Source organism: Hemiscyllium ocellatum, chromosome 3 (assembly GCF_020745735.1).
Source record: "Hemiscyllium ocellatum isolate sHemOce1 chromosome 3, sHemOce1.pat.X.cur, whole genome shotgun sequence".
NCBI lineage: Eukaryota > Metazoa > Chordata > Chondrichthyes > Orectolobiformes > Hemiscylliidae > Hemiscyllium > Hemiscyllium ocellatum.
Window position 1 is genome coordinate 8761078 of NC_083403.1, and position 18866 is coordinate 8779943.

The 18866-nt window shown below is 43.9% G+C and overlaps 1 protein-coding gene across 1 annotated transcript in view; it reads left to right on the forward strand.

Moving 5' to 3' along the window:
- The window catches only part of LOC132834399 (dynein axonemal heavy chain 8-like), a 1143262-nt gene that overhangs the window by 21390 nt on the left and 1103006 nt on the right, over nucleotides 1–18866 (forward strand). The window contains exon 2 of the mRNA XM_060853284.1: nucleotides 8984–9118. Within this exon, the coding sequence (XP_060709267.1) occupies nucleotides 8984–9118 (135 nt within the window). The remainder of the gene's footprint in view (nucleotides 1–8983; nucleotides 9119–18866) is intronic.

Below are 18866 nucleotides of genomic sequence, written 5' to 3' on the forward strand. Positions count from 1 at the left end.
GATAACCTTATTGGGATTGTACAATAGACCCTGTAATAGTCAGAGGGAAATTGAGAAACAAACTTGTAAGGAGATTTTCGCTATCTGTAAGAAAAATAGTGTAGCTATGGGAGGGGATTTTAATTTTCCAAGCATAGACTGGGAACTGCCATAGTGTTAAGGGTTTAGATAGAGAGAAATTTGTTAAGTGTGTACAAGACAATTTCCTGATTCAGTACGTGGATGTACCTGCTAGGAGAGGTGCAAAACTTGACTTACTTTTGGGAAATAAGGCAGGGCAGGTGACTGAGGTGTCAGTCGGAGAGCACTTTGGGGCCAGCGACCATAATTCTATCAGATTTAAAATAATGATGGAAAAGGATAGACCTGATCTGAAAGTTGAAGTTCTAAATTAGAGAAAGGGCAATTTTGACAGTATTAGGCAAGAACATTCAAAAGCTGATTGGGGGCAGATGTTTGCAGTAAAGGGACGGCTGACAAATGGGAAGCCTTCAGAAATGAGATGACGAGAATCCAGAGAAAGTATATTCCTGTCAGGGTGAAAGGAAAAGCTGGTAGGTATAGGGAATGCTGGATGACTAAAGAAATTGAGGGTTTGGTTAAGAAAAAGAAGGAAGCATATGTAAGGTATGGATATATGTAAGGTACAGGATAGATCGAGTGAATCCTTAGAAGAGTATAAAGAAAATAGGAGTATACTTAAGAGGAAGGCAAAAAGGGGACATGATATAGCTTTGGTAAATAGAATTAAGGAGAATCCAAAGAGTGTTTACAAAAACTAGGGAGAGAATAGGGCCCCTCAAAGATCAACAAGGCGGTTGTTGTGGAGCTGCAGAAAATGGGGATATACTAAATGAGTATTTTGCATCAGTATTTACTGTGGAAAAGGATATGGAAGATATAAATTTGTAGAGAAATAGATGGTGACATCTTGCAAACTGTCCATATTACAGAGGAGGAAGTGCTGGATGTGTTGAAATGGGTAAAGTTGGATAAATCCCCAGAAACCGATCAGGTATACCCAAGAACTCCGTGAGAAGCTAGAGAAGTGATTGCTGGGCCTGTTGCTGAGATATTTATATCACCAATAGTCACAGGTGAGGTGCTGGAAGACTGGAGGTTGGCTAACCTGATGCCACAGTTTAAGAAGGGTGGTAGAGACAAGCCAGGGAACTATAGACCGGTGAGCCTGACATCAGTGGTGGGCAAGTTGTTGGAGGGAATCCTGAGGGACAGGATGTACATGTACAACTGCCTCTGCTATGAGTCCCGAGATTGGTGATCCCATGGGTGTTCCGTTGATTTGTTCATATATCTGATTGTTGAATGAAAAGTGTGTGGTGAGGCACAGGTCTAGTAGTTTAAGTATGCCGTCCTTGTTGATAGGCTCGGCCTCCTGTGTTCTGTTATGTATGTTCAGTAGGTTGGCTATTGTTTCTCTGGCTAGGGTTTTGTCAATTGATGTGAACAGTGCCGTCACGTCAAATGATACCATGGTTTCTTCTTTGTCTATGTGTGTATTCCTGATGATGTCCAAGAATTCCTGTGTTGATCGTATGGAGTGTTTGGATCCGCTGACTAGGTGTTTCAGTTTTTGTTGTAGTTCTTTGGCCAGTTTGTATGCTGGTGTCCCTGGTAGTGATACTATGGGTCTGAGTGGGATGTCTGGTTTGTGTACTTTGGGTAGTCCGTAGAATCTGGGGGTGTTGTTGCTTTCAGGTTTCATTCTTTGCTGGTCAGCTTTGGTTATCTGTCCGTTTTTTTGTAGATTCCTTAGTGTGTTGATTATTCTATTGGTGAGTTGTGGTGTGGGGTCGGAATCCTTCATTTGGTAGGTGTTGGTGTCTGCGAGTAGTTGTTGTGCTTTATTGATGTAGTCTGATTTATCTAAGATGACCGTCATTCTGCCTTTATCTGCCGGTAGTATGATTATGTTCTTGTCATTTTTCAGTGCTTCCCTCTCCTTGGTGTTGAGGTTATGTGTATGTCGTTATCATCATAGGTACGACCGTTTGTCTCACTGTTTGTTGTGTCTCTTCTGTCAGTCCATTGTTCCTGAGTGTGCATTCTAGTGCTGCTAGGAAGTCTGCTGTGTTGGCATCCCTGTAGTTGTATTTGAGTCCCTTGGCCAGTATAGTTCTTTCCATGTCTGTGAGCTGTCTGTGGGAGAGGTTTTTAACCCAGGTGTGTGTTGTAGTGTCCTCCTGTTTGTGGGTTAGTTTGTCCATTTTTTCTTTTAGTGCCGTTTTTTTTGCGAAGTGTTGTCCTGTTCTGTCCTATAGTGATAGCCTGTTCTATGGTCCGGGTCCATTCCTGATTAGTGGTTTTTAAAATTAACGACTTTTGGCGCGCAATTTCTTGCTTGTATTTGTGCAGTCGGTTGTGAGCGTCTGTGATCATTACCTGGACCATCCTGAATCCGTTCTTCTTGGCTGTTTCCCTGGCTTGTGGATTATTTACTGGAGGTCTGTACTTGACGCATTGTGGCAGGATTTGATTTTTTTCTGCATACGAACAAATCAACGGAACACCCATGGGATCACCAATCTCGGGACTCATAGCAGAGGCAGTTATGCAAAGGTTAGAACATACAGCCCTACCACAAATCCAACCCAAACTCTGGATCAGATACGTCGATGACACCTTTGTAATCATCAAAAACACAGAAATAGAAAAAACACACCGAATCATCAACGCCACACTCACAGGAATATGATTCACGAGAGAAGAGGAAAAGGATAGCCAACTCCCATTCCTAGACGTGTTAGTAGAGAGAACACCCAACGGAGAATTCACCACAAGGGTACACAGGAAACCAACACACACAGACCAAGTCCTAAACTATGAAAGTAACCACCCCAACACACACAAACGAAGTTGCATCAGGACACTATTCAAAAGAGCCACAACACACTGCAGTACACCAGAACTGTGAAAAGAGGAAGAGGAACACCTATACAAGGTATTTGCCAAAAACGGATACCCACGCAACTTTATCACCAGATGCCTAAGAGATAGACCATGGAACGAGGACATGCCACAACCAAAAGGACTAGCCACACTACCATACGTCAGGAGCGTCTCAGAACTGACAGCCAGACTACTGCGACCCTTAGGACTCATAACAGCACACAAGCCAACTTCCACACTCAGACAACAACTCACTAGAACAAAGGACCCAATAGCCAGCACGAGCCAAACTAACGCAGTTTACAAAATACCATGCAAGGACTGCACAAAACACTATATAGGACAAACAGGAAGACAGCTAACAATCCGCATCCATGAACATCAGCTAGTCACAAAACGACATGACCAGCTATCCCTAGTAGCCATACACTCAGACAACCAGGAACATGAATTTGACTGGGAAAACACTACCATCATAGGACAAGCCAGACAGAGAACAGCCAGGGAATTCCTAGAGGCATGGCATTCATCCACAAACTCCATTAACAGACACATGGACCTGGACCCCATATACAAGCCACTACAGCTGAAACTGACACCCGGAAGCGGCAAGAACATCCATCAACAGACACATCGACCTGGACCCCACATACAAGCCACTACATCTGAAACTGACACCCGGAAGCGGCAAGAACAAACCACTATAAATACCGGAAGAAACATCAAAGCAGCGCTTCACAGGAGGCTCCAATAGCACTGATGATGCTCCCTAGCCAGGGAACGAAACGTTTGCAGCAAAAACTTCCAGCTCGGCGAACAGAACCACAACATTTGGATACAGAACTGGCTTGAAGGTAGAAGACAGAGGGTGGTGGTGGAGGGTTGTTTTTCAGACTGGAGGCCTGTGACCAGCGGAGTGCCACAAGGATCGGTGCTGGGTCCTCTACTTTTTGTCATTTACATAAATGATTTGGATGCGAGCATAAGAGGTACAGTTAGTAAGTTTGCAGATGACACCAAAATTGGAGATGTGGACAGCGAAGAAGGTTACCTCAGATTACAACAGGACCTTGACCAGATGAGCCAATGGGCTGAGAAGTGGCAGATGGAGTTTACTTCAGATAAATGTGAGGTGCTGCATTTTGGGAAAGCAAATCTTAGCAGGACTTATACACTTAATGGTAATGTCCGAGGGAATGTTGCTGAACAAAGAGACCTTGGAGTGCAGATTTGTAGCTCCTTGAAAGTGGAGTCACAGGTAGATAGGATAGTGGAGAAGGCATCTGGTTTGCTTTCCTTTATTGGTCAGAGTATTGAGGACATGAGTCGGGAGGTCATGTTGCGGCTGTACAGGGCATTTGTTAGACCACTGTTGGAATATTGCGTGCAATTCTGGCCTCCTTCCTATCGGAAAAATGTTATGAAACTTGAAAGTGTTCAGAAAAGATTTACAAAGTTGAAGCCAGGTTGGAGGATTTGAGCTATAGGGAGATGCTGGAGCTGTTTTTGCTGGAGCGTTGGAGGCTGAAGGGTGACCTTATGGAGGTTTACAAAATTGAGTGGTGTGGATAGGGTAAATAGACAAAGTCTTTTTCCTCGGGTCGGAGAGTCCAGAACTAGAGAGCACCTGTGACTATTGGTGAGAGGGGAAAGATATAAAAGAGAACTACAGGGTAACTTTTTGACATAGAGGGTGGTACGTGTATGGAATGAGTTGTCAGAGGAAGTGGTGGAGGCTGGTAGAATTGCAACATTTAAGAGGCATTTGGATGGGTATATAAATAGAAAAGGTTTGGAAGGATATGGGCTGGGTGCCGCCAGGTGGGACTAGATTGAGTTGGGATATCTGGTTGGCATGGACGGGTTGGAACGAAGGGTCTGTTTTCCTGGGGTACATCTCTGTGACTCTATGACTCTATCCGCTCTTCTGGATTAGCTGAGTTCTGGATTAATATTCTGCAATAATACCACTAGGTCATTGTCAACCTGATCACTTGAATAAACGTTTTCATCTGGACTCTTTCGATGTATCCTGCTGGTTGATAAAAGCTTTATTATGAAAACCTTTTGGTCTGAAGAGTTATCAGGAAAATTCTTGGATCTGTGGAAGGCATGGATTTCTGTACTTGTTTAGATCAGTAATTTGGGCTCGAATCAATATGATATGTTCTATTCCAGAAGTGCACTGAAATAAATTCCATTAAGTCTTAGGCTATGTTTTAATGACTATTCATCTGCTTCATTAGCAATGATGTACAGTTTGTGGAGTTAGAAGTTAGAGTCCTAGCCCCTGTTTTAGGTCCCTGATGTAGCTCTTGTCCCAGATCCTGGTTGCATCAGGTCTTTGTTTTTCCTGTTCTTCTTGGCACTTCCATTTCCTTCATTTACCTCATTATATAGTGTTCCCCTCTCTGCACAGATGACCAGACAATTTCAGATTCTTCTCATTTTCTTTCTTCGTAGTATCTACAACCTTCATTGATGCTTAAATCTACTGGTTCCTGTTATTTGATCTCATTATGCTGTTATTCATCTCAACACCTGTATCTCCTTTCATATCCAATTGTTATTGTTGTGCTGATTTTTTTTGATAGTTCTCAAATTTCTGCACTATGCATCTACACAGTGGGTGCAGTGGTTGTAATTCCTTGGACTTTGACAGCTTTCCAATCCTCCAGTATTTGGCAATATCAGACCCCTATTCGAAAAGGGAGGGGGGCAAAAAGGAAATCTCTATCAGCTAATTAGCTGAACTTTTATTGCGGAAAACATATTGTAATCAATTATCCAGGAAGTGAATAAAGGGGAATCAGTACAAGTATTACATTTTGGACTTACAGACCATGTTTGACAAGGTAACTAATAAACGGCTAAGTCGTAAGAACCAGTGGCATTAGAAGTAATATATTGATTTGGATAGAGGATTGGCTGATGGGCACGAAACAGTGAATGGGGATAAGGGGTTCTTTTTCAAGTTGGTAACTCTATAACCAGTGGGGTTCAACAGGAATCAGTACAGGGAGTGCAGCTATTTACAATATAAGTTAATGACTTGGACAAAAGAAGTGAATGAGCAATAGCCAAATTTGTTGCCAGCACAAAAATAGATAGAAAGGCATGTTATGAGAGGCATACAAACAGTTTACAGAGAGACATTGATAGATGAGGTAAATGGGCAATAAAATTGGCAAATGGAGTATAATGTGGAAAATGCAAAGCTCTTCATTTTGAAAAGGAGAACAAAAGAATAGAATTTTATTTAAATAGGGAAAAACTGCAGAAAGCTGCAATAAAAGGGATTTGGTGCTGCTGCATGAAACACAGAAAGCAAGCAATTTTTAGATCAGAGTGGTGCTGGAAAAGCACAGCAGGTCAGGCAGCATCTAAGAAGCAGGAAAATTGACGTATCGTGCAAAAACCCTTAATCAGGAATGGAGGCATGCAGCCTCCAGAGTGGAGAGATAAATAGGTGGGGTGGGGCTGTGGAGAAGGTAGCAAAGAGTACAATAGGTGAATGGGGGTGGACTTGGAGGTGAATGGTCTGAAAGGAGGGTGGAGCGGATAGGTGGGAAGGAAGATTGGCAGGTAGGACAGATCATGAGAACAGTGCTGAGCTGGAAGGTTGGAACTGAGGTAAGGTGGGGGATGGGGAAATGAGGAAACTGGTAACGTCCACATTAATGCTCTGGGGTTGAAGTGATCTGAGGCAGAAAATGAGGCGTTCTTCCTCCAGGCGTCGGGTGGTGAGGGAGCGGCAGTGGAGGAGGCCCAGGACCTGCATGTACTCGGCAGAGTTGAAATGTTGAACCAAGAGGCGGTGGGGTTGATTGGTGCGGGAGTCTTGGAGATGTTCCCTGAAGAGCTCTGTGAGGAGGCATCTAGTCTCCCCAATGTAGAGGAGACCGCATCGGGAACAACGGATACAATAAATGATATTGGTGGATGTGCAGGTGAAACTTTGATGGATGTGGAAGGGGCCTTGGATGGAGGTGAGGGAGGAGGTGTGGGTACAGGTTTTGCAATTCCTGCTGTAGCAGGGGAGGATGCCAGGACGGGAGGGTGGATTGTTGAGAGGCATGGACCTGACCAGGTAGTCACGGAGGGAATGGTCTTTGCAGAAAGCGGAAAGGGGTAGGGAAGGAAATATATCTCTGGTGGTGGGGTCCGTTTGGAGGTGGCGGAAATGTTGGCGGATGATGCAGTTAATGCGAAGGTTGGAAGGGTGGAAAGTGAGGACCAGAGAGGTTCTGTCCTTGTTACGGTTGGAGAAGAGGGGTTTGAAGTGCGGGATGTGGTGCCTTCCACAACCATCACATTTTCACCCGCACTTCCACCAATGTCATTTATTGTATCCGTTGCTCCAGATGCAGTCTCCTCTACATTGGGGACACTGGACGCCTCCTAGCAGAGTGTTTCAGGGAACATCTCCGAGACACCCGCACCAATCAACCGCACCGCCCCATGGCCCAACATTTCAACTCCCCCTCCCACTCTGCCAGCGACATGCAGGTCCTGGGCCTCCTCCACCTCTGCATCTCACCACCTGACGCCTGGAGGAAGAATGCCTCATCTTCCGCATTGGAACACTTCAATCCCAGGGCATCAATGTGGACTTCACCAGTTTCCTCATTTCCCCATCCCCTACCTTACCTTAGTTCCCACCTTACAGCTCAGCACTGTCCTCATGATCTGCCCTGCCTGTCAATCTTCTTTCCCACCTATCCGCTCCACCCTCCCCTCTGACCATTCACCTCCATCCTCACCCCCATTCACCTATTGTACTCTTTGCTACCTTCTCCCCAGGCCCACCCAACCTATTTATCTCTCCACCCCGGAGGCTCCCTGCTTCCATTTCTGATGAAAGACTTTTGCCCGAAACGTCGATTTTCCTGCTCCTCAGATGCTACCTTACCTGCTGTGCTTTTCTAGCACCACTCTGATCTAAACTCGAGTTTTCAATATCTGCAGCCCTCATGTTTGCCTACAAAAAGTTAGCACACAGGTGCAGCAGGTAATTGGGGAAATTAATGTAATGTTGACCTTTATTTCAAGGATGTTGGAATAGAAGAGTATGGGAGTCCCACTGCAACTGGATAAGATGCTGGTGAGACTTTGTTTGAAGTATTGTGAGCAGTTTCGAATCCCAATGAGGAAAGGTATCATGCGTTTGAGGTAGTTCAGAGAAGGTTCACAAGGATTATCCCCAGTAGATCCTCAGCATGTGTAAAGGTTAAACAGTTTGGGACCGTAGTTGTTGAAATTTATAAGAATGAGAGAGAAACTCTTTTGAAGCATGTAGGATTATGAAAGGGTTTGACAGGATAAATGCTGACAGGATGTCTCCCCTCTTGGGAATGTCTATGACCAGAGGGCATAGTCTCAAAATAGAGGTGTGTCAATTTAAGACACAGAGATTAAGAGGAATTCTTCTCTGAAGGTTGTAAGTCTTTGGAAATTGCCTAAGAAAGCTATTGGGGCAGAATCCTAGGATGTATTTAAGGCTGGAAGAAATTCTTGATAATAGGGGAATCATAGGCTATGGGGATAGTGCAGGAAAGTGGATGTGAGGAATATCGGATCAGCCATGTTCATATCGAATGCTGGAGCAGGCTTAAGAGCCTGCTCATGTTCTTATTTCTTATCATCATACAGCAAAACCAGACTCTCAACTCTTTTGTAGGTTCTTCTTTTTAGCTTCAGTGCTACTTTTCTATAGTGCAGTATCCCACGACACTTGTTCCAGTTTCTCAAACATAGCTGATCAATTGCTTAAAATCATTTGCAAATTCTGTTTTTTTTTCTTATTTTCAATTGAAACATATTATGGTTCAGATGGAAAGCAGGTTCTGGATATGTTGGTACAAAGAAGATTCCTTAATTTGCTACATCTAAGGACATTCTCGTGTTCTTGGTTCAAAGATTTTTTTTGTCGTTTGTTATTCTCCCTGCTGACCTCTGGATGTTCTCATGTTCAGGATGTCTTCAAGAAAGAGATATTGGTTAAAGACTTCTTCCTTGTATCCTTACAAGTGTATTGATTTAATCTATTTTTTGTTTTACTTTTGATTTTTAGGCAAGACACAGAGAGGCTAGGGAGCAAAGAAGATTGAAACTTGATCAAGCACATCGATACCTAATTGAAGTCTTGACTGAAAGACTACAGTTGCCGAAAAGTGATGTTGAGGAATTTATTTTGGATTCATTATCTGTAAGTTATTGTGGCATAAGCCATTACAACATAAAAGAAGCTAATCAACCGATAACTGGCTCCTCATACTGTAATTTAGTCTGTCTCACTCTCCTGCTTGATTACCTTAATCGTATCTATTAATTTCTTTAAAGCCAAAACAGCAAATTTGTGTTCCCTGGTCCTTTTGTAGTATGAGTTAACTGGCATAATTTCTCCTTATCTACCGAACTCAAATCTGTCATAACCTTATGGATCTTTTATTGAACCACCCAACAAACATAAAGAAAAGTCAGAAATGTTGGAAAAACTCAGTAGGTCAGATCGCATTTGTGGAGAGAAAGAAGCATTAACCACCCTGAAACATTTTCAAGAGAGTCAAGTCAAGAGTAGCCTTATCCATCATTTTGACAATATACAACTGATACAGTAAAAATGAGACAGCATTCCTCCAGGACCAAGGTGTTACATGGATAGCACAAACTACACGATTATACACAGGGTGGCATAAAGTGCATAAGAAGTGCAAGACACGCAAGACAGCATAGTAATTCTTGACAAATCAAGGCAATAGATATAGTGTGTACAAATTACAGTGTAATAAAGAATGATAATTAATAAAACATTTTTCTAGCAGCAAATCAAAGTCGTGCAAAGAATTTACTTTAAAAAACAGATTTTGGCAAGAAGGAAAGAAAAACAGCATATTATTTAAATGGAGAGAATTGCAGTCCTCTTGAGGTACAGAGACATGTAGTGTCATAGAGTCATAGAGATGTACAGCACGGAAACAGACCCTTCGGTCCAAGTTGTTCATGCCCACCAGATATCCCAATCCAATCCAGCACCTAGCCTATATCCCTCCAAACCCTTCCTATTCATATACCCATCCAAATGCCTCTTAAATGTTGCAATTATACCAGCATCCAACACTTCCTCTGGCAGCTCATTCCATGCACATACCACCCTTTGCGTGAAAACATTGCCCCTTAGGTCTTTTTTTCATATCTTTCCCCTCTCACCCTAAACCTATGTCCTCTAGTTCTGGACTCCACCACCCCAGGGAAAAGGCTGTCTATTTATCGTATCCATGCCCCTCATGATTTTATAAACCTCTATAAGGTCACTCCTCAGCCTAGGACACTCCAGGGAAAATAGCCCTAGCCTATTCAACCTCTCCCTATAGCTCAAATCCTCTAACCCTGGCAACATCCTCATGAATATTTTCGGAACCATTCACGTTTCACAACATCTTTTTAATAGGAAGGAGACCAGAATTGCACGCAATATTCCAACAGAGGCCTAACCAATGTCCTGCACAGTCGCAACATGACCTCCGAACTCCTGTACTCAATACTCTGATCAATAAAGGGAAGCATACCAAATGCCGCCTTCACTATCCTATCCTACCACAATAAGTGATGAGGAAGACAAATTGAATATTGCCTCATTTGCCATTTATTGTGAAGGGAATGGAATATAAATGGAATATAGTGCTGTGTTACTACAGTTGTATAAGGTATTGTTGGGATCACATTTATCTTTCTTGTATTTTTTTGCATGTGGTCATCAGTGGCAAGGCAAGCATTTGTTGTCCATCTTTAATTGCCCTTGAACTGAGTGGCTTCCTAGAATCATAGAATCATACAGTACGGAAGAGGCCCTTTGGCCCATCAAGTCTGTACTGCCAAAAAAGCACTATTGCCTACACTAGTTCCACTTTCCTGCACTAGGCCCAGAGCCTTGAATATTATGACACTTTAGGTGTTCATCCAAGTATTTTTTGAAGATTACGAGATTTCTTGCCTCAATTATTCTCCTAGCCAGTTTGTTCTAGACCCCCACTATCTTCTGGATGAAGGCATTTTTGCAGAAATTCCCTCTCAATCTCCTGCCTTTTACTTTAAAATTATACCAACTTGTTAAAGTGAGGGGAGATAGGTGTAAGACAGATGTCAAAGGTAGTTTCTTTACTCAGAGTAGCAGTAAGGGTATGGAATACTTTGCCTGCAACAGTAGTAGATTCTCCAAGTTTAAGTGCATTTAAGTCATCATTGGACAGACATATGGACGTACATGGAATAGTGTAGGTGGGATGGGCTTCAGATTAGTATGACAGGGCGGCGCAACATCGAGGGCCGAAGGGCCTGTACTGCGCTGTAATGTTCTATGTTACTGATGCTTCGACTAAATTTCTATACAGCTCCAACATGACTTCCCTGCTCTTATATTCGATGCTCTGATGGATAAAGACAAGCATTCCAAGTGCCTTTCAGGGATCTGTAGACAAACACTCAAGATCAATCTGTTCTTCTAAGCTTCCTCATATTCTGCCATTCATTGAGTACTCCCTTGCCTTGTTCCTTTTTCCAAACTGCATCATCTCACCCTGAGGAGAAAGTGAGGACTGCAGAGGCTGGAGATCAGAGCTGAAAAATGTGTTGCTGGAAAAGCGCAGCAGGTCAGGCAGCATCCAAGGAGCAGGAGAATCGACATTTCAGGCATAAGCCCTTCTCCAGGAATGAGGAGGGTGTGCCAAGCAGGCTAAGATAAAAGTTAGGGAGGAGGGACATGGGGGAGGGGCATTGGGAATGTGATAGGGGGAAGGAGGTTAAGGTGAGGGCGATAGGCCAGAGAGGGGGTGAGAGCGGAGAGGTCGTGAAGGAGATTGCAGGTCAGGAAGGCGGTGCTGAGTCCGAGGGTTGGGGCGATGGGAAATGAGGAAGTTGGAGAAATCTGCATTCATCCCTTGTGGTTGGAGGGTTCCTAGGCGCAAAATGAGGCGCTCTTCCTCCAGGCGTCGTGTTGCCATGGTCTGGCGATGGAGGAGGCCAAGGGCCTGCATGTCCTTGGCGGAGTGGGAGGGGGAGTTAAAGTGTTCAGCCACGGGGCAGTTGGGTTGGTTGGTGTGGGTGTCCCAGAGGTGTTCTCTGAAACGTTCTGCAAGTTCACCTGCCAATGGAAACATCCTCTCTACCTCTATCTTATATAGAGGGGTGGGGGGGGGGAGTGGAGGGGGTGGGTGGGTGGGGGAGTGGGGTGGGTGGGGGTGGGGGTGGGGGTGTGTGGGGGTGGGGGTGGGTGTGTGTGGGGGTGGGGGGGTTGGAATGAGTGTCAGTGTGAGAGTGTGGGTATTTGTGAGTGTAAAGTGGTATAAGTGTGTGTGTGTGTGTGTGTGTGTGTGTGCGCGCGTTTAGTGTGACAAGGTCCCAGTTGAGGCCATTCCCATGAGTACCATACTTGGCTGTCAGCCTCTGCTTGGCCACTTTGCGTTGTTGCTTGTCCTGAAGATTATCGGGATGGTCACCCGAAGGTCCAAGCTCGAATGTCCTAGACCACTAAAGTGTTTTCTGACTGGGAGGGAAACTCTTGTCTATTGATTGTTGTGCTGTGTCCATTCATCAGTTGCCATTGGCTCTGCTTGGTCTCACTAGTATACCATGCCTCAGGACATCCTTGCTGCAGCGTCAGCGTGTCAACATGGATACCACCATTACACGTGGGGACACCTCCCACCATGTATGTGACAGGTACTCATGTGACTCAGCCAACATTGTCTATCTCATACGCTGCAGGCAAGGGTGCTCTGAGGCATGGTACATTGGTGAGACCCAGCAGAGGCTATGACAATGGATGAATGGACGCCATACAACAATCAACAGACAAGAATGTTCCTTCCCAGTCGGAGAACATTTCAGGGGTCTGGGACATTTGACTTACATACATTCTCTCACAGATTTATATCCCTTTACTCTCACACTCCCACACATACACATACACACACTCTCACACAGGCACTTATACATCTCCCCCTCCACGCGCATGCAGTTTGTGGGGTGAATTTGTACTTGCAGAATTGCATTTTATTTTGCTCATTATTTTGCATTAATCCATGTAAGATTCTGTAAATCCTGTTTTTAGATTAGAATCAGTACGAACATTGGGGCACAGTCTCGCACCTTCAATGCACTATCTGGGCCAACATGGCATCTGTCGTTAAAGTTCACTTGAGAATGTAACTTTAAGGAAGTTCTGGGATTTACATGTGAAAGAACTGAAACCATCATGGCCATTCTAAAAGATGAGAGACTCAACTAACATTTCTGGTCTTTTTCAATATATAATTTCAGTTACATCACACTGTAAACTTTTGCTATAAATTCTGTGTCCTACAATCTTATACTCCACAACCACCTGATGAAGGAGCTCCGAAAGCTAGTGCTTCCAAATAAACCTGTTGGATGATAACTTGATGTTTGTGGGATTTTTTTTAAATTTTGTACACTTCAGTCGAACACCGGCACCTCCAAATCAGTTGTAGTATCTTCTCCAAAATATGGAATTTATGAATGGGCAATACAAAAGGGAGGAGTATCAGATATGTTTTCTCATGTTTAAGCAGGATAAAAACACACCAAAAAGAGGAAATTGATAAAATTTGAAAAAGTTATTGTGTGAGCACTGCTTTAAGGCCTTTTAAAGGCAAACTCTCACTGTAAATTGAAGGCCACTAATATATAAAAGCTGAACCAACTTCTGTCACTTCTTTCAGTAACTGTTCACAAGTGGGACAGCTGAGATTCCAAGAGAATGATTAAGTTGATGATTAGGGGCCTGGGAGGGATGGATGTGGCCGTAGTAATATATAATCACCTAGGCAGCATGTGATGGAGACTTCGTGGAATAATGTAATTTAATGTAAGATTGAGGATTTTTGTTTTTTGAGTCAGTAGTATGTCAGTTATTTGAATATTTGAAGTTAATCATTAACTTTTCGTTAGTTTGTAGCCATTGTGATTTATTTTAAAAGTTTGTGGAATGAATGGGTTTTTGTGCACATGGTAGGTTGTATGATTGAACAAGATAAATTTCCAATTTAAAATGTTAGATGTAGCTTTTAAACTTAAGGGAAACCATCTTAGTCTAGAGAAATATTTTCATTTAGTTATACTCGGAGGTTTGGGCACTTCTGTGAAGTTCTTTGCTGAAGGTGACTCTAGAACATTACTTTAGAGAAAGGAAGGATATAATGAACTGGCTGATCTTTAGAGTAAAGAGTTAGTGATAGTCTGAGACCATAAGTTTTGGTATAGAACCCCGAAGAGAATATTTAGAGCAAGTATGCTTGCTTTAACGGTGACCAACTCAACACTGACATTTTCCACAAACCCACTGACTCCACAGCTACCTGGATTACACCTCCTCCCACCCTGCCTCCTGCAAAAATGTTATACCTTATTTCCAATTCCTCCACCTCTGCTGCATCTGTTTGCAAGATAACCAGTTCCACCATAGAACACACCAGATGGCTTCCTCCTTTAAAGACCGCAATTTCGCCTCCCATGTGTCTGATGATGCCCCCCAGAGCTTCTCATCCTCTGCCCTTGAACCCCACCCCTCCAACCACAAGAAGGATAAAATCCCCCGGTCCTCATTTTCCACCTCACCAACCTCCATATACATCGCATCATCCTCCGCCATTTTCGCCAGCTACAAACAGACCCCACCACCATATTTCCGTCCCCAACCCAATCCATTTTCCATAAAGACCGTGCCCTCTGCGACTACCTCATCAGGTCCATCTCCCCAAAAACCCACCCTTCCCTCCTGGCACATTCCTCTGCCACTGCAGGAATTGCCAAACCTGCACACACCCCACCCCCCTCATCTCTGTCCCCAAAAGAACCTTCCACATCCATCAAGTTTCAAATGCACTTCCACATGTGTCATTTACTCTGTCCGTATGCCCTGATGCAGACTCCTCTATGTTGGAGGGATAGGATGTCTACTTGCAGAGCACTTCGGAGAACATTTCGGGACACCCGCACCAATCAACCCGACTGCCCATGGCCGAACACTTTAACTCCCTCTCCCACTCTGCTGAGGACATGCAGGTCCTGGGCCTCCTCTACCACCACTCCCTTACCACTTCATGCCAGGAGGAAGAACACCTCACCTTCTGCCTCAGGACCCTCCAACCCCCATGGCATCAATGTAAATTTCACCAGTTTCCTCACTTTCTCTCCCCCCACCTTACCCCAGTTCCAACCTTCCAGCTCAGCACTGTCCTCATGACTTGTCTCATCTGTCAATCTTCCTTCCCACCTATCCACTCCACCCTCCCCTCCGACCTATCATCTTTACCCTCACCTCATACACTTATTGTACTCTCAGCTACCATCCCTCTCCCCCCAGTGTCATCCCACTCCCATTTATCTCTCCACCCTCAAGGCTCCCAGCTTCATTGCTGATGAAGGGCTTTTGCCCAAAATGGGTGGCAATGTAGCACTGCTGCCTTACAGCACCAGGGTCCTGGGTTTGATTCCCACCTGTTTGTGTGGAGTTTGCACATTCTCCCTGTGTCTGCATGAGTTTCCTCCGGGTGCTCCTCCCACAATCCAAAGCTGTGCAGGTCAGGTGAATTGGCCATGCTAAATTGCCTACAGTGTTAGGTGCATTAGTCAGGGGTAAGTATAGGGTAGGGGAATGGGTTTGGGTGGGTTTCTTTTCAGAGGGGTGGTGTAGGCTTGTTGGGCCAAAGGGCCTGTTGCTACACTGTAGAGAATCTATTCGAAGACATTGATTTTCCTGCTCCTTGGATGCTGCCTGACCTGCTGTGCTTTCCAGCACCACACTTTTGACTCTAATCTCCAGCATCTGCAGTACTTACTTTCACCTTAAAGGGAGTATGGTCAAGCTCTGGTGTATAATAGAAACAAGTTAGCTGCAGTTCCCGTATAAGTTAAAGCCACAAGTGACTTAAACCTACCATGGTGTTAGAGACTGCGACTCAAGTGTGAGTGCTATATGGGTGGTTTTTTTTTGAAAACTGTAAAAAGGTCTGTTTTGAGTATTGAGCAAAAGCTGTTGGTTTTCTTTTCAATTTATGAAGAATTGTTTTGGGATTTTTAATTGAGTATTTAAAATTATTGAAATTGTGTGATATGTCGGTAGTTTGCTTTGTTCTATTTCCATTTCCTATGACAATGAACTTCAACCTTATTTTGAAAACAAAATCTGCAGCATTGAATGCTTATGTTTCAGTGAAAGACCACTTTATTAAAAATAAAATAAGTAAAAACTTAATCTATCAAGCTAGATATCACTAGATGGTCTGATTTCACCAGTAATAAAATTAGCTCAGGTCATAACAAAGACCATTCACATGCCATTGCGTGTGCAAGTTAGCCGAAAGGAAATGAAGCCATTATGCACAATGAATCTTCCATTGTTTAATGGCTACATCATAAATGTTAATTAGGGTCAACAGTTGTCATGTTAATCTATTCACCATGTGCATGAAAAGCAAAGATTAGATAAAATACACAAATAGTTGGCAAATTCTAGCAACAGGAACTCATAACGGTTCTGCCATTCACTTTATAATTTACAACTGTACTTGACTTTCCAAAATGCATCATCTCACATTTGCCCGGAATAAATTCCATCTGCAATCGATTGAGGGGAATGGGGTAGTAAGCGATGTTTGAAAGAGATGTGCAAGACAAGTCTTTTACACAAAGGATACTGAGTACCTGGAACGTGCTGCCAAAGAAGATGCTGGAAGCAAACACAATAACAGCATTCCAGAAACACCTGAGCGAATACGGGTGGCACGGTGGCTCAGTGATTTGCACTGCTGCCTCCCAGCGCCAGGGACCCAGATTCAACTCTCGGCTCGGGCAACTGTGTGGAGTTTGCGCATTCTCCCTATGTCTGTGTGGGTTTGCTCCAGTTTCCTTCCACAGTCCAAAGATGTGCAGGTTAGGTGAATTGGCCAGGCTAAATTTCCCTTAGTGTTAGGTGCATTAGTCAGGGAGGAATGGGTTTGGGTGGGTTGTACTTTGGGGGGTCGGTGTGGACTTGCTGGGCCAAAGGGCCTGTTTCCACACTGTAGGGAATCTAATCTATAATACATGCGTGGGAGGGGAATGGAAGGAAATGGATCTTGTAAGTGAAGACTGTTTTAGTAATGTGTCGGTGCAGGCTTGGATGGCAGAAGGGCTGTTCCTGTGATGTATTGGTCTCTGTTCTTTTTCTATCAGGGGTTACGTTAGGAGGATAAATTAGATAAATTCTTTAGAATTTAGCAGGTTAAGGATCTTCAGGATATTAACAGGGAAAGACAAGCCAGGTAAACTAGTTCCAATGTTTGAAGATTCTAGAACTAGGGGTGTAGTCTAAGAATTTTAGGGACAGGCCATTCAGGTTGTTAGAGTTGTTAGAAAACACTTCTATATGCAAAGAGTAGTGAAGTTTTGGAACTCTGTCCCTCAATCAATAGTCAAGATGAATTCAATTGTTAAGTGTAAGTCAAAGAAAGACAAATGTTTATTCTGCAAGGATATCAAAGGATGTGAGCACAAGGCATGTAGTTAGGCCACAGATCACCACCATCTAATATAATAGTGGAGCAGGCTTAAGGGGCTGAATGGCCTAATCCTGTTTCCATGTTCGTATGTACTGAGGCTGTATGAGACTCTGTTCAGACTCCATTTGGAATATTGTGAGCAGTTTTGGGCCCCATTTGTATGGAAGGTTATGCTGGTCTTGGAGTGTGTCCAAAATGATCCCAGGATGAAGGGCTTGTTAATATGAGCTGTTGAGGATTCTGGATGTGTACTTGATGGAGTTTAGAAGCATGAATGGGGCTCTGATTGAAACTTAAAGAACACTGAGAGATCTGGATAGAGTGGATATGGCGAAAATGTTTCCACTTGTAGAAGAGACTAGGACCTGAGGACAGAGCCTCAGAGTAAAGTGTTGACCCTTTAGAACTGAGATGAAGAGGAATTTCTTCAGCCAGAGATGGTTAATCAGTGTCGAAAGGGGTGTCGCTGGAAAAGCATAGCAGATTAGGCAGCATCCAAGGAGCAGGAGAGACAATGTTTCGGGGCATAATCCCTTCATTGGGAATGTGGGGCAGGGGGTAGGGGGCTAGAGATAAATAGGAGGGTGGGGGTGGGGAGAAGGTATCTGGGAGGGTGTTAGGTAGAAGCAGGTGGGGGTTATTGTGATTAGGTTGGTGGGGAGGGTGGAGCAGATACATGGGAAGGAAGATGGATAGGTCAAGACGGTGGTGCTGAGTTGAAGGGTTGGATCTAGGATAAGGTGGGGGCATGGTAGATTTGGAAACTAGTGAAGTCGATGTTGATGCCATGTGGTTGAAGGGTCCCAAGGCAGAAGATGAGGAGTTGTTTCTCTAGCCGTTGGGTGGATCTGGTGGTGGGCGAGGCCCAGAACTTGCATGTCCTTGGTGGAGTGGGAGGGGGAATTGAAGTGGTTGGCCACTGGGTAGTGGGATTGTTTGGTGTGTGTGTCCCAGAGATGTTCCCTTAAACGTTCCACAAGTTGGCAACTTGTTTCCCTGATGTAGAGGATACCACATCGATAGCAATCGACGCAGTAGATGAGGTGTTTGGATGCGCAGGAAAATCTCTGCAAGTCATTGTAACAGACCCTATGGAAACTGTCATTGAGTGTATTTAAGATAGAGATAAATTATCAATAGGAAAGGGGATCGAAGGATGGGGAGAAGTCAGGAGAATGGGGGTTGAGAAGCATATCAATCATGATCAAATGGTGGAGTACACTTGATGAGCTGATTGACCTAATTTTGACACTGTACTCTGTGCCATGTTGGTATTGGGCATTTCCCAGCAGCTTGACATTGAATATAAAACAATACAACTTAAGAGCTAAAGTAAGTGATTTAGCCCATTAAATATGTTCTGTCATTCCATTGAGATCATATCTGATCTGATAATCT